The sequence below is a fragment of the Tinamus guttatus genome, unplaced genomic scaffold (genome assembly GCF_059628265.1).
Source record: "Tinamus guttatus ecotype Peru unplaced genomic scaffold, ASM5962826v1 Tinamus_guttatus_pri_ptg000140l, whole genome shotgun sequence".
NCBI classification, from domain to species: domain Eukaryota; kingdom Metazoa; phylum Chordata; class Aves; order Tinamiformes; family Tinamidae; genus Tinamus; species Tinamus guttatus.
The window spans coordinates 1,197,079-1,213,454 of NW_028288674.1; the positions used below are offsets into that span (position 1 = coordinate 1,197,079).

Sequence of the window (16,376 nt, forward strand, 5' to 3'; positions counted from 1 at the left end):
CGCAAGGGTCCAGAGCCCCTCATGCTGCTGCTGTCCAAGGGAGCACAGGCCGTGCGCTGGCAGCGGCCGCAGATCTGCGCCAGCCGACCTGGTTCTTCCTGCGCTTCAAATCGGGGTGCAGCTCCCTTGGTCTCTGAGTTACCCTACTGTAAGGAGACATGGATAGAGAAAAACAGGGCTTTTCTCTTCTTTGCAACAGTCATTTTCATTCTGTGGCTGTTTCCAACAAAAGAATTGTAAAAACAACCCAAAAAGTAAGTGAAATTGCCTCATATAAAGTCACCTTTAAGTAAGAGAAAAATATTTCTGTGATGCCTCATCTGATTCTTGTTTTCCAACATGAAGGATGTATCTTTGTTTCTTTAGCCCTCTCCAGGCTCAGGGTTACACCTTATGCAATCATTCCACATGTTTTCTTTGCCTCCATGTGAAGGCTTGGGAGCACCCCCCAGAGCACAGTCGTACTGACAGCAGTGAGTACTTGGTGAACACAGAATATGCTGGTTTTGTCCCATCACTTGGTGTATTATATGGTGTATATAATGTGTATATTTGGTTTATATGTATGAAGAGTTTGTGAAACAGTATTTGTAAATCTCTGTTGTACTTGATGCTATTATCCAGGCCTCTGTATTGAGTGTATTGCTGGTTTACAGTTGCAATGCCTTCTCTCTCCCCAGGTTTTCTGGGTTTGGGTTCAGTCATCACCCAAAGCCAAAATGGTTGTTGTGATCCTCAGTTTGGCCTTGCTGCACTGAGGCGAAAGGGCACTCCCAGTCACCAGGCAGAGCAGGTTCTCAGCCTGCAGCAAATGGCTGACGATTCCTACAACCCATCTGTAGCAGAAGTGGCAAAACACAAGTTCTCGTGAGCGCTCGAGGAGAGACAGCCCTTAGCAGGGGTTCAGAGAGCTGCCCTGGGCACGTGGCTAGGGCCGGCCTGTGCTGCGGTGTCAACAGCTGGGAGTTTCTCCTGCAGAAAAAGTCAAACCCAAGAGTTGCCAGGAAAGGGTTAACTACAGCAAGCACCAGTCTCACTCTGAGCACAGTGAGGAGCTGCAGGCAAGCTCTGCAGCGGGGTTTGCTGTGGGGGTGGATTTGCTATCAGATGTCAGCCAGGCGTGAGCGGTGTCAGGATTTGGACGAGCTCCATTGCTGCTGTTTCCTTCCAAATGCTGCTCATTTTTTGCTCAGCCAGCGAGCCATCTATCAAGACAGAAGGTACCACGGGCGCTGGGGATGTTTCTCATAAACATGCGCTGCTTTTTAAGTACGCACATTTGAGCAGTGCTAGATACTTGCCAAGCTAACGAATGCCAAGGTAATGAATAACACTGCAAAATATGTTGTAAAACTGTTTGCACAGACCTTCATCACTAGGGCTGTTCTTCTGAACCACAGTTCTGCTTTATCAGCAAGGGCCAATGTGAACTCCCCTAGGATTTAATGAAAACTGCAACAAACCTCATTCTTCTCCAAGGAGTCAGGAGAAAACTTTGTTTTCTTTGGTGATGAAGCCATTGGAACAAACTACTGTTTTTTTTTGATTTTCATTTTAGAGGCTGAGTCTTGTTTAATAGATCCTTTTAAATTGAGAAACAAAAGAAACTTGCCTTTCTAATGACGGTTTCCCACCAGAGCAGTTTTATTATTACAAGATCACTATATATGTCTTCAATTTTGAATCAAATTAAGTAGAATTCACTTTCTAGCTCTTTCACATGCAACAACAAAATTAATATGTAATTTTTGTTACAGACCAACCTGAACATTAAGGGTGACCTGCTGAGCCAACAGGAACAAATGTTTGATTTTTCCTACCTTTTTAGGGCTAGGTTCTGAACTCCATCTAATCTGGCAAGAAGTATTTTCCTTCCTGAACAGTCACCCTGGCACAGTGGAGAGCGCTCAGGAGAGAAAATTCTAGGTACAGGCACTGCAAGAGTCTGGCCTGGGGCCAGGAAAGGCAAAGAATCTTGTCCAGCTAGTTACTCACTTTTCCTGTGATATGGAAGGCACCTCTACGGCCTCCTACTTCTGGAGGATTCACTAGGAGAGATGCTGGGACTGTAAAGGGAGTTACAGCTTGCCTTCTGCACTTGGCAAATAGGGTTCTGTGCATTACAGAGGGAACGTGGTAGAAACTTTGCAGCCTTGAGCTGGGAGAGGTGTCTGCCAGGTAGATGGACGAGCACTGGGCACAGCACTCAAAGGGAACTGAGGGGTAGGTTGTTTTATATAGCATCCACTTACAGTCGGTTTCTTTTGGTCTGAAAATCTCAGTCTCTGTGAATAATCATGGAGCAGTGGTTGGGAACAGGGGCATGGAAGGAAAGCAGCAATATTTCTTGCTTGGTGGAAGCAAGACTCACCGTAGGACATGCACAGGCGTCAGGTCACCCGTTCTGTCTCAGCAAGCAGATGTGCTGTGGTCCAAGGCCTTGGGCTTTCTAGCTGAGGGAGAAGCAGGAAACAGCAGGCACCAGTGAAACTGGTTTACTATTAACTCGTGTTAAATCAAAATCATTTGAGGACTCTTAGGTCCTTTGGCCACTTCCCGAACAAGCTGAATGTATCTTATTGCAACTCTGACGGTTCTGAAGCTGCTGTTCTTGGTGCGGAGATACCCCGTGGGGTGTCCTCTCTACCCAGGAAATCAAGTACTCGGGAAGCTCTGCATATCATAACTTTATACAGACTAAAGTGCAATTGTGTACATTCGTTACATAGTTTGCCTTAGGACTATGTGGAATTTCTGTGGTTTCATGTTTATGTTTGGTATAATCAGTGTTCATAATTAATCTACTTAATTGACAGAAGTATCCATTTTGCCTTTTTTTTGTTGTTGTTTGTCTTTATAGTTAGAAATCTACATTTGAGCAGATGGGGCTGTGCTAGAACGCTTAAAAGATCTTTGAATAAAGATTTGGCTCCCAGACTTCTGTCACTGCAGACCTGTTTTTCTTCTCCTACCTAATCTCAAATCACCAGAACGGAACTTTGTTTCCCATGATCTGTCCCAAGTGCCCTGTTGACCGCAGGCCACAGGCTCTGCCCTAAAAAGCTTTGGATAACCAAGGTTTATCTTACAAAGTGATTCACCCAGTGCAGCCAGTGCAACCTACCGCTCTCTGTGCCCACATGGGCTTTGGCATCAGGGCCACATGTGCTGTCGGACTTGCCTTCTTGTTCAATTTGGTTTATTACAACACCAAGCAATGAGAACCTCCTCTAGGCAACATGAAGAGGAGGCTGCAGAAGGCAGCGCTCAGGTAGGCGCCTTTTTCGAGCTCGCTGTGCAGAGAAACCCACCAGCTTTTGCCGCGGTAGTCGGGAAAGGGCTGCCGGGTTACGCTCTAACCGGAACATTTGCCGGTTAATGAGTGTCCCTCTGACCCGCTGGTTAATTCATACCAATGGGGAAGCGGAGGAGGGTGGCAGCAGCCCAACAGTGCCCTGGGCTTTCCCTGCCCAACCTCATCTCCCTCAGCCGAAGCCCGAGCGCAGCGAATTGGCTGGATTTTAGCGGCCTCTGTCTCTTGGCCAGCCTGGTTTTCCCCTTTCCCTTCTTTCCTAACCGCTCCCCGTGCAGTAATGGCTTCACAGCTTCCCACGTGCATCCGCATCCGGCAGAGCGCCGCAGAGGGGCCTCAGCAGGGGCCACGCGCAGGGCTGCGGGGGATCCTGCTCGTGCCCCACGGGGCCCTGTTGGAGGACAGGGCTCAGCTCTCCCAAACCCTACGCGCCCGATGCTCAGCGCAGCGTCACGAAACTCCCTCCGGAGCGAGGGCAGGATTTGGCTCCCGACAGCTCAGTCCCGATTCCAGGTTGTTTCCCTCCTCTTCCTCTCTACAGCACCGCGAGCAGCAGTGACTCACTGCGCGCTGTCGTGAGTTAGACACCTGTTCTGCTGCTCTTCACTCTTTTAAAATGCACATTTTTTACAGAGGGGCAAAGCACCAAACACTCCGAGCCTAGAAAGCAGCCTCCAAACCCCATCTGAAGTGTTTGACACAACTGCAATTTAAAAAAAAATTGTCGGAGCAAACTGGCCTCAAGCTCAGTAACAGCACACTGGGCTCTGGCCTTTGCACAGAATGGAAAGCTGCAGTTTTTCAGTCCATAAAACCTCCTCCCCAGGACCAGGCAGCTACAGACCTGCTGCAAGGCACCAACAAACAGACATTTTTGAAGTCCAGGCCTTTTACTTCGGCTGCTAAGCGTAAGCTGAGCCCTGTTGATACCTGACCTTTTTGCCAGAGCAGCTCATTACTGCCCCTCCTTGCCCTCTGCTCACAACCATTTTCAACTCCCTCAGCTATTCCTACTGCAAACATTTTATGAACACAGCAACACTTTGCAGCAGTAGAAGAGTAGGAAGAGCAGCATTTAGTGAAACCTACCCTATGCAAAGAGAAATCTTAACTTCACCCCAATCTTAATCTTCACCTCAGACACCAGTACAGGCTGGGGACTGACCTTCTGGAGAGCAGCTCTGCGGAGAAAGACCTGGGTGTCATGGTGGATGATAAGTTGACCATGAGGCAGCAGTGTGCCCTCGTGGCCAAGAAGGCCAATGCGATCCTGGGGTGCATTAAGAAGAGCGTCTCCAGCAGATCGAGGGAGGGGATCCTGCCCCTCTACTCAGCCCTGGTGAGGCCGCATCTGGAGTATTGTGTCCAGTTCTGGGCTCCACAGTACAAGAGGGATGTGGAGCTGCTGGAGAGAGTCCAGCGCAGGGCTACAAGGATGATCAGGGGCCTGGAACATCTGCCCTATGAGGAGAGACTGAGGGAGCTGGGCCTGTTCAGCCTGGAGAAGAGAAGGCTGAGAGGGGATCAGTGTCTGTAAGTACCTCAAGGGAGGCAGTGAGGAGGATGGTGCTGGCCTCTTTTCAGTGGTGGCCACTGACAGGACTAGAGGAAATGGCCGGAAACTGAAGCACCAAAAGTTCCACAGGAACTTAAGGAAAAAAATTTTTAGCAGTGAGGGTGACAGAGCACTGGAACAGGCTGCCCAGAGAGGTTGTGGAGTCTCCTTCTCTGGAGATCTTCCAAACCCGCTTGGATGCAGTCCTGTGCCACGTGCTCTAGGTGTCCCTGCGTATGCAGGGGGGTTGGACTAGATGATCTCTAGAGGTCCCTTCCAACCCTAAGCATTCTATGATTCTGTGATTCTAACTGATGCTGTTGTCACTGGCACCTAATGGAAACTTCTATTACTGCAGCAAAGAATAAACTCATGAGAAATGAGTTCAAAACTGCAGGTCTTAGAACACCTTCAGCGTTTTCAGTTCTTCTCTGCTTATCTCTGGATTACTCTAGTTGCTGTCACAAGCTGAGGCACAACCACTAACAGCATTTCTAATGCAAAACAGTAGCAGCAAATGACTGCACAGCAGCATTCTCCCTTAAATGAAGCACAGGGTTTTTCTAAACATCATGCCATATTTGAAATATTTGCCATATTTTACAGGAAGGCTTCTTTTACCTCTCCTGCTCTCAAGCTATCTAGATTAAAGAACCGGAAGATTTATAGATATTAACTTTCAGACAGGAACTGAAACAAGAGATAAACAAACAGCAATAAATAAATAAACAGCAAGGAAAACAAAACGTGTGGATACTTACTGAAGCTACCGCTGTCTTGGCCTCACGTGGTGGTGCGTGCCACAAGGCGGGTGCCAGCGCGGTGCATTTCTCTGTCTAGCCTGGAGCCCCCTCTCGTGGTATTAATACACCAGGCCTGGCTCCAGGCTGCGCCTTGGGCTGGCTGGGACAGGGGAGTCCCTGGGATCCTCATCCCGGAGCGTGTAAAGCGCAATAGTCCCCACCGTGGAGAAGAGGAAGGTGGAGGGGAAGCGCGTGGATCTTCCCTCTCCATCGCTCCACGCGGCCCAGGCTCATGCGGGACAGCGGCTGCCCCGCGGCCTGGTCTGGCCGGGAGCCTCCGGCTGAGGGCCGAGCCGGGCCTGCCACAGGCGAGGAGCTCGCCTGGCCCCGGGAACGATGGCCAAGGAGGAGCAGCAACCACACGCTCCAGAAGCGACCTGGGAATATGTTCAAAAACTCCCTGCGATTCAGCCCCAACGCCAATTTCTGCCAGCAGATTTCTTCTGCCAATCTTGCTCCCTGGGCAGCATCAGTTTCCTGCTCGAGAATCTTCGCCAAATCTGCCCTTTTTTCAGTTTATTTCAAAAGCACAGTATTAGCTACTCCAGAAAATGTAGCAAGTTCCAGTTAGAAAAGATGAAAGAGAACTGCTCCTTGAATATTATGAATAAATAAATACCAGTTACTATAGTTGCATAACACAAAGATTCTGCAAAAGGGCCTTGCTGTTTTGTTCTTAACGAAATACGTTTTCTCAGCAACTCAAGTTCCTGTAGCCCAACAACAAGCAAGGTATAAACATCATTACAAGCTGCAGTGTAAAGGCCTGGGAGCAGAGGGATTTCTAATATGCTTCACCCTGGGGATAAGTGAGGAGAGGGGTGAAGGGACTGAGCACAAATACAGGGAAGAGAAAAGTGTGTTTAGGTTCATGCAACTCAAAATCAGTGGCATGAGGGTTCTCAATCTTAATTTAAAACGCCCAAAAATATATAGAAAGGATGATTACACCTCTTATGTCCACAGTAGTAGGTATTGGCTAATACTGGAAAAAAAAAGCTACTAAGGAAGCATTTCCTCCTGTGGGGTAGAGGCCCATACGTTAGAAACACAGCTATCCCTACGGATTTCTTGCAGCAAAAGTGACCCCTTGGGGACTTCCCAGCAGCGAGGCTGGGACGCGCGGGTCTTCACTGAAGGCTCTGGCCCTCCTTAGCAGCGTGTGAGAAAAGAAACAAGCCTGGGCAGTATCTCCTGGCCCAGCTCACGCTGCCCCACCAGCTCCCTGCCCTGCCCCAAAGAACAGACCTTGGCCAGGGGACAAGCGGCCGAGGAGGCTTTGCCCTCTGCCATGGCTTCTGACTGCAACGGTTATGTCCAAGCTGGGCTTTAATTCTCTATTTTAACTGATTGCCAGCTAAGTTACCTGGCTGTTCGGGAAGCTCCTCGAAGATCCTTCCCAGGGAGCAAGTGTGCAGGGTGCTTTAGTGCAGCCTGCAGCCGCCCGGGTCTGCGCTGGCCGAAGGCAACGGAGCATCTCCGGAGCGCGTCCTGGGCCTGCAATGAGACACGGCGTGAGCTGATGGAGATGAGCCAGCGCCTGGGAGCGTTTCCCCTGCTCTGGCCTTTTCTTCTCTGCCTCTCTGATAACCCACCAAGTATCACAGAATCACAGAACGGCTGAGGCTGGAAGGGGCCTCTAGGGATCATCCAGTCTAACCTCTCTGCTCAAGCAGGATTCCTCTTCAAATATGGATTCCTCTTCTCTAAAATCAATTTTAAATGAGTCAAAGCCAAATTAGCTGATGAAACCACATCTTGGGAGCAGAGGAGAAAATACCTAATGCTTCCAACTTCTCCAGAGCAACCATTCCTAAGGCATAAATATACTCACCACGCTGGGCAGCAGAAGACTTTTGTCTGCTCTGTGAGCATAACTACGAAGTTAGCAATTAGACCATAAATGCTTACACTTTTATTTAAATGATAATAATAATGCCAAAGCAGGTGCCCAGCAAGATCTGGGCAAAAAGTGCCTCCTGACCTGGTGTCTCCTCAGTGCCATTCAGGGTGAAACCAAATTAGAGTTAAGTTCGTCAGTAGAAATTTTTGTTTGTTTGTTTCAGTTAAAGAAATCACTTACTGACAAACGCCGGGACTGCCAATGTTCATGTTACAAACAGCCAAGAGACAGGAGCTCTAACTGAGCCTGGTTTTCAACGGGAGACCAAGCGATAGCAGGCGTCAGTGCTGGCAGCTAGGAACCACCAAAACGAAAATCACACTCTCTAGCATTAACAGCTTAAAAAGGAGCATAAGAGCAAATGAATGAAGTGTTTCAACATTTCTGGACCTTAAGCTACATCTCACCTGATAAAGACAGGTTCTACTTTAGAGGCCGCTCTGTCCTTGGGGAACGTGATTTAAATGAGATTTTGGTATTTCTTCCTCTTCCATTTCCCTTATGGAGCACAACAAATCTTTCTTTACTGTCTATTTTCTGTACATTGGTAGAACCTGTTCTTCTCAATAGTGACAAATTCTGTTGGCTTCAAGTGTTACAATGACCCGTGTAAAGCAAAACAAAGTTATAAGCAGGTTTCATGCTGCAGCATTATGGATGACTGTGCTCATGCTCAGAACACAAAATTTTAACAAGGGATAAAAGTGTAGTCCTTGCCATGATAATAGAAACAAGCTACTCATTAGTTACCGTTCCTATTTTAAAAATGTTTATTTAACTGCAAATATTGCTTCTCATTCAAATTCTCCCGACAAATGCAAAACAGCTTTTTGGTGGTAAATAGCAGGTATTTATTTGAAATGAAAAAAATACTTAAGTACCTGAACTATTGCATTTAATCATGTATTGTAATTGTGTTACTCTACCTTTTTGCATTGGAGACAAATATACAATGAACATTCAGATATCACAGATTGCACACTAGATAGTAAATCTTCAGGCCTTTTACATAACCACCAAAAAACAAATATTGGATTCTGCAATATAGTACAAAATTCCACACTCCAGTCTTAGCCAGTTATCTTCAATTTACTCCTGATGCTGTACAAATAAATGGCCATTTAACTAGGGTTTACAAGTTAATAACAGGACAAAAAAAATATACATTGCACTGACACAAAAAGTCAGCTGTGTTAATAGTCATGCAACAAGTAACCAAACTTGCTGAAATTAAAAATACTTTCTAAAAACAGTCTTAACTGCATAAATATTTTATACACAGTTCATTTACCCAAACAAAAGGAGTCTTTAAATGATACAAAGCAAATAGAAGTTTCTACCAGTTTTATACATAAGAAAGTGCAAAATAACTTATCTAAAGTGTTTTGCTATCGAGCGGATGCCTGTGGGCTGGGGCAGCCAGCCCCCCCTCGTAAGCACAACGTTACAGCTGCACACTACATACAAATGTTAGAGTACGTGAGTAAATACACTACAAAGAACAAGGCAGGAGAAGACATGTGAGGTACTTGCAGAGAATACAGCTACTAAGGTTAGTGTACATGAGTATAGTTTTTTGCCCAACACATTTTTTTCTTTCTTTTTTTTTTTTTACATGGAAAACAAAGCAAGTATTTGCATCAGAAGCTTCAAAGAGGAGAAACGGAAGGACAGAACGAAAGCCAAACCACCCCCAAGTGAACAGAGCAGTTGCCCACAGCACCAGCTGCCAGAGGAGACGCGGGGCAGGGGGTTCCCTTTCCCCTCCGCCTCCGGGAAGCACCCAGGGTGTTTGCAGAGCGGCGCGGCACAGAAATCAAGCCGGGGGGCTGCGGTCAGCGCTCGCAAAATGCCGATTTGTGTTGATTAGTAACTCCCTTCTACCCCACCGAACGTGCAAAGGACGAGGGCTGTGGCTCCTTCCTCCGCCGCCCAATGGAAAAAGTGTGGAATAACCCTGGGACCAGGCGCCTGTGGAGTTAAACGTGGCCACCAACTTGAAGGCCGCGGGCCAGTGCTAAATGCCACCTTTTGGTTCTTAGTGCTTGGATTCCACCAGCATCACTGCCAGAAGCCCTGTTGTCACAAGGGTTTTAATTGCACGGCTGCAGAAGTCAGGGAAGTTTCAGCTGTTTTTTGGATTCAAAGGGGATCTATTTGGGCCCGCTAATCTAAATAAACCTGCATTTACTCCACAGTGTGCAAGGGCTCTAAAGAAGCCTTTCTGTTCATTTGGGGACCTAGTACACATACCAAAACAGGAATTCATCTAATTTTACAGACCAGCACATACGTAAGAAACCAACATGTATCAAAATACATATTTAACCTTCAGTGCATAAACATGTGATATCAGGGTAAATAGCAAGTGGTCAGGTTTAACAAATTACTCACTGCTCGAGCCTCAAATCAAGAGAAGACAGATGTGCCCAGGACCCTCTGGAAGGAGCTCACAGCATCGCACGGGGGCCTAGAGTTTTTGAGGGTGCAGTTTGAAGGACAGGGTCAGTTTTGGATACCCGCTGCCCCGGGACCAGGCCCTGCTCCGATGGTACCAGTGAGGGATGAATCTCATTGCTTGGGGTGGCAAAACTCACAGCAAGGCCAGTGTAACAAAGCCGAGCCACGACCTGTCTTCTGCTGGTTTGGGTCATATCCTCACTGTTATTTAAAAGAATCCCTTGTGAATATACCTAAATCTATATCAGTTTGTCACCCATTTACAAAATATATACATGCACAATTAAGAAAAAAAAAAAACCAAAACACTGTCAAGACCTCATTCAGAAAGTCCACAGGCCTGATGCCTGCGTTCCCATCTCTGGATGTCAGTGTCTCTCTACTTCATCCCACATATAGTGCAAAATTAATGACTGAGTAGTTAAAAAAAAAAGTGCTATTAAATTTTATTCGTTAAAACTTAAAAATGTTGTAAGGGAAATCAGCTGCTGTCCTGAAGCTGAAGCTCGATGCCAGGTACGTGAAGGCAGGCTTTAGAAGCATTTCTGACATTATTAATACTACCCAGTTACACAGCAACAGTTATGTTGTTCCATGTAATTTTTTTTTGGAAAGCAAGCTACAGGACAACAGCAGGGAATTTTACACCTGGGAAATTAATTCTGTAGCTATCTGCAAGCCAATTGCTATTGCCTAAAGAAAGTAAAAGCTGGTTCTTGCACTGCATGAATCAGCTGCTAGCAAACATTACATAATTAACAAAACTGCAGCTCTGACATATGTATAAAAGAGGCCTCGTTAAATATGAACAACACTGAGGTGGTAAATAGTTTGGTATAAAATGCAACAAAAGTGTACAATTTAGTTCCTGGTTATCTTACAGTTAGAATAAAATACTCCAAGTCCTATTCTCAAAAAAAGTTCTCCTTTGGAAAAATCCATGTAATTCTACGAAGAGCCTTATTTAAATTAAGATACTGTGGGCAACTGAAAGAACAAACATGCACAGACTGGATTTTTAACAAAAATACACATAATGCCTTCGAGTTCATTTTGTTTTTTAAACATTCATATTTAAGTTGATAGATGAGATAAAGATGACACACAAAGTATAGTGGTTAATCTGAAGTCCCATGTAACAGGCAGTTAAGTTCATAATTAGATAAAAAGGCCATTATACCTATTTACAATATACACAGTTGCTTGCGAAGAAGGCAGATTTACAACTATCTTCTAAAAAGCCTTCCCCTTCCCCCCTCCCCCCGATAAAGAGGACTAGCTCTACAAAAACAAGACAAGAACCGGTGGTTAGGATAAGTGAGGATCTTCTCGACAGCCACGTCAACAGAGAGCTTTAGAGGTTGACAGTTTTATTGTATCTGTAGTCATCACTTGTGTCCTCCTGGGCCTTGTTCTTCATTTAAATATTCTGTTAGCCTCATATACCTTCAATCAACACAAATCAACTCCATGATCCCTTTTACTTTCAGTGCTTAAAACGCAGTATAAGCTTAAGTGTAAACAGGCAATATTGGAATCCCTTCTGATCACCGCACGATCCGGTGGCTCCTTCCCGGAGCGGCGGCGGGGCCGGACAGGGCCCCGTGGGGCTCCGCTCTCCGGGGGCCGTCGCCCCATCAATTCCTGGGCCCTTCCTCCGAGCCCCGCTCATGCTGCAGGTTGTAGTAGCAGTTCTGACAGACCCTGACTGGTGATGAAATCTTCAGGCGCTTGATTTCCGACTGAAACCGACTGCACCTGCGAAGAAAAACAACTCTGTGAGCGTAGATCCTCTACCGACCTGGCTGGGATTTTGTCCTGCGGCAAAATGTGTGTCACAACGTTGACTTAAACACTAGAAATCTGCTCAAACCTATCCTGATGGACAAGCACAGCACAGGTCCCCAGCCCAACGGACCCAAGTTGAGTCTCCACGTTAGCCCCTGACTAAGGGGAGCTCACGCTCATCCTGCGTGTCGTACAGTTTCATGTCTGAGGTGGTATGTCCTGCCTCCAAAACGAGCATCCTTAGCAATGCATGCAGTTTGGATCACGACTGTGCTGCTCAAGGAGAGACAAGACGAACAATTTGCTGGAAAACAAGTAATTTCTTTTTTTTCCCTCAAAGTTGTATAGAGACTTTGCTCCCTCAAATGGGTAATGGGAGTTTCCACAATGCAAGCAGATTCAATTCTCTGCTGATAGCTGCTGCATTAACTGTTTTAATAAAGGGCCTGGCCTCTGTCTTCTAGTGTTTCCCTAGAAGTTTTGACAATGTTTTCTTTACCAGTTCTGCTTTGGTAAAGAAGTGGGAAAACCTCAGCCTGTTAGCAGAGCCCAGTGACATCCAACAGCTTTACCCAGCCAAAAATTCCTTATGGAAGAACCCTGAGGAAACTGGCGAGTGACTTACTTCTGGCAGAAGAGCTGTCCGCAGTTCCTGCAGTGGTGCCGCCTCTCGGTGAGGGAAAAGCGCACGGTGCAGCCCGAGCAGCTGTCGCCCCCCTCGTCCTTCACCCAGTGATCAGCTGCAGAGCGGCCCGGCTGGTCGCTTACCGACCAGCTGAACACTCTGCCCCGGCCATCCCCAACCAGAATCCTGCTGTGATCCCTGCAAGGAAACACAAAAATCAGGAGCGTTGCCGCAACGATTTGGGCACAGCGACACACAAAGGTCGATGAGAGATTTCACGTGTCAGATTTTACTAATGTTAAACTCTGGGGGCAGTAGCTAACATTTAAGTTAGCCTGGTAGGACAGAGAAACATACGGTAGCTGAAATGAATCTAATTATTTTAATATTTTATTATCTCTGCCCTTGAACAAAGTTGTTCTAAATGGAAGCAGCACAAAAGGGCATTGCAGAAAGGATGACAGCTGATTCATATTGCATCCACCATTGGCACAGAGAAAATATTTCAGGCAACCAACTAGAACTAGAGGCCACAAACTGAAGCACCAAAAGTTCCACATGAACTTAAGGAAAAAATTTTTTAACAGTGAGGGTGACAGAGCACTGGAACAGGCTGCCCAGAGAGGTTGTGGAGTCTCCTTCTCTGGAGATCTTCCAAACCCACTTGGACGCAGTCCTGTGCCATGTGCTCTAGGTGACCGTGCGTGTGCAGATCTAGATGATCTCTAGAGATCCCTTCCAAACTCAAGCATTTTATGATTCTATAACCAGTTTTGAGGTACTCACTTGGAGATGCCCAGCGCAGTGATTTCTGCTGGATGTGCGTTGTCTTTGCGATCAAATGCTGTGTGCATAGTTAGCTTGCTCCTAAACACTAACTGACGCTCCCATCTGTATCCTGGAAAGGAGGAGAAAAAGTGAGTTTACTTGCTCTCGTTTTTGTTATTTCTCATGTGCACACATACATAATTTTACAAAAAGGAAGAATCATCATCATCTCCCCAGAGGCAGACAACTCTCTACAACTCACACTTCACTTACTGATAATCACTGCTCCCCAATGCACATAAGAAAGGAGAGGATGGAATACAAGGCAGAGAGACTTTTGATTGCTCAAAGTCTAGCTGAGAGTTGCAGCTAGACCTATGTAAATGCACCTATGTAAAATACATAGGTGAACCTTGTTTCAAAGCACAACAGGACTAAGGTAGGATTGCTTCATTTCTTAGAAGTCAGGCACTGATTTCAAACTATGGGGAACTGGAGCTTCTTAGGAAAAGTCTGAACAATGTACAACCTCTGCAGACAATTTTTTCTCTTGTTTTGCCATTTATCAGCCACACATGAAGCTCAACTGACTGGGGAAAGAACACCATTTAAAGACATCTGTTTTCTAAACTACAACACAGCCCTGAGCAGACAGAGAGGGAAGCCTTAGGGCGCAGTGCTGACAGCACATTTATGTCCCAGAGGCAGTGTTCCCAGCTTACCTGGTTTCAGCTTGCTGTAGTGCCGTGCTTCAGGGTAGCTGGCGTGTGGGTGGTTAACCTGAGCGTGGGGATGCACTTTCGCTTGTCCCTCCGAATAATTCACAAAGATGAAGCCATCCTTCTCATCCAGGCTGAGCTGGTCCGACCAACGCCTGGAGTCGTCGGAGCCGCTGTCTGCTGACCACGCTGCTGCTGCCCTGTTGGACGACGACCTCGGCCGGTGGCTGGTGCTGCTCGGTTGGCTCTGACTCTCTTGTGGTTTCACATCGTGGCTGACGCACGGGTCATCTGCCTCGGAATCACTGCTCTCCTCTTCCTGGGCTTCCTGCCCTGGATGACGCAAGGAGTGGATAGTGTTAGCAAGACTCCTTTCCTGCCTGAGCTTTTTTCCTGTTCAGCAGTTGCACTGCCTTTCTGCAAAGCTCAAACAACTAAACACTCAGCAATGGTGAAAACCAGGCTGAGAAACCCGATACAGACTAGGTTTTAAGTCTGATATCATGCCATGATTTTATTTAAAGAAATATTTAGCTTTTTGACAATGGTGGCATTCACTGGGTTTACTGGCAACTGAAGCAGTCACACAAAGAAAAGTTTACTCTAAACACAAGAAATGTAGCATGGATGTAACTTTTTTCTTTTTGCAGCAGTATAAAACCAGCATAAGGAAGCTAATGAATGAAGATTCATATTTTAATTGCATGCAGGATGTCTGTTCTGTATCAGGACAGAATGTGTAACATCCATTCTGTACTGCACAGGATAGAAAAGGCTGGATAAAAGGCAAATGGAAAGCACTTGTCAGAGACATACCTATTTGTGCTTCCTGACAATCCTCTTGCATTTCTAGCATGTCAACAGGCTCAGGAGCTGGCGTTTCTGGTACTTGCAAAAACTCCATCCGCCAGAACTGGAGGGACAGGGTGAGAGAACATATTGAACTCTTAACTTCTTCCTAGCTATTCCTAGAGTCAAGGTGGCCTATCAGAACTGTAAATATGCACTGAGAGCACGAAAGGCTACATTTCCATTCTGAGTATTTTGGGTTTTTTGGTCTGTAGATACTGTAACAGGAATCTATGCTCGTGCCTGAATCACAAGTGAACAAGGCACGGGATGTTATTTAAGATCTTAAGCTGTTCAAAGCAAAAATTCATCCCATACTGCAATCTGACCAGTAGACCCTGGTTCAGACACACCAGGGACTGCACATAAAGTGTTGAAAATCAGGTTGCATACTGCTAAGTTCCTGATTTATTCCCAGGCAAATTAATTCTCCAAAGGTGTGCAGAATAAAATCTACAAACAAAAGCTGCCATCTACAGGCAGAAAAGCTGGTGACCAAAAAAAGTGCTTGGACTAATGGCATGGTTTGGTTCCAGCACCAAAAGCAAGCTGCACTGCCTATGTAATGTGGAGCTCCCTCTTCCCCCAGGCTCATTGGCTTGAGAGGAGCACGGCAGCACAGCGGAGCTGCTCTGGGTCCTGCCAGGGACCTCCCTCCCTGCTGCTACGGTGCTCACCCGCACAACTCCATCCGAGTGGCCCGTCACGATGACGTTCTGGGTATCCCACTCGTTCATCTCCGACACGAAGCAGCACATGATCTGCTGGCTTCGGCCAGTGAAGGTGTTCACGCTTGCCGTGGGGTTGCCGTTGATGCTCCACACGTGGATGTAAGTGCCAGCACATGACACAATGTCCCCCTGAAAAGACAGGAACGGTTTTTATCTTTTTGCCACAAATGAAACACAGACTAAATTTATTTGCATAGTTCAGTCCCAACGGATTTTTTTCAGAAGTTCTAGACAAGCTCAGTTTAACTACCTAAACAAAGAGCTAGGATAATCCACGTTTCAAAAATTATTCCTAAAAAAAACAAACTTAGTAATAACACATCTACTCTATAACATATAGGGAGTAAACTAACTCCACCTTTTACAGATGGAAAAATCAACAGAATATTTTCAGTGCTTTTGCTTAACAGTTTTAAAATAATCCAGTTTATGTTGCCTCTGCTCTTTTTCACAAGTATCTACTACCTTAAATTTCACTCTTTCCTTATGTGGAAAAGACCAAGGGATGTTCTGTACTTCAATTAGCACAGAGGGGAACTAGGAAGCACCCTACAAAATACTGACATTAGAGCAACTAGCCTGGCAGCTAATAAACTGTGCCTCTTGCTACTCTCTCATCACACTACAGCCCCGCTTCTCCCTGAGTTCAACCGCTAGCATCACTCCTGCCACAAACTACAGCCCTATGGGACTGAGCTAAATAAAATCTCAATTTGGGTGAATGCTTCCACATGCACGGTAGTTTGTAACTTACAGCACCATCTTGAGGTGCAGCTTTATCTAATATGCCTTCTGCTTGAAATTAAGTGCAAGAGAACAGAAGTCAACCAAGGTTACACATCAAAGTCTTTTCTCAGCTGCT

The 16,376-nt window shown here is 46.2% G+C and overlaps 1 protein-coding gene across 3 annotated transcripts in view; it reads right to left on the minus strand.

The window, feature by feature from the left end:
- Positions 1-11,632: 11,632 nt before the first annotated feature.
- The window catches only part of WDFY3 (WD repeat and FYVE domain containing 3), an 86,017-nt gene continuing 81,273 nt past the window's right edge, over positions 11,633-16,376 (minus strand). For all 3 annotated transcript variants that reach the window (XM_088521965.1, XM_088521964.1, XM_088521963.1), the window contains 6 exons: positions 15,461-15,643; positions 14,751-14,847; positions 13,938-14,267; positions 13,234-13,345; positions 12,448-12,645; positions 11,633-11,792 (listed from right to left, as the gene is read on the minus strand). In XM_088521965.1, coding sequence (XP_088378091.1) covers positions 11,672-11,792; positions 12,448-12,645; positions 13,234-13,345; positions 13,938-14,267; positions 14,751-14,847; positions 15,461-15,643 — 1,041 coding nt within the window. In that variant the 3' untranslated portion in view covers positions 11,633-11,671. The remainder of the gene's footprint in view (positions 11,793-12,447; positions 12,646-13,233; positions 13,346-13,937; positions 14,268-14,750; positions 14,848-15,460; positions 15,644-16,376) is intronic.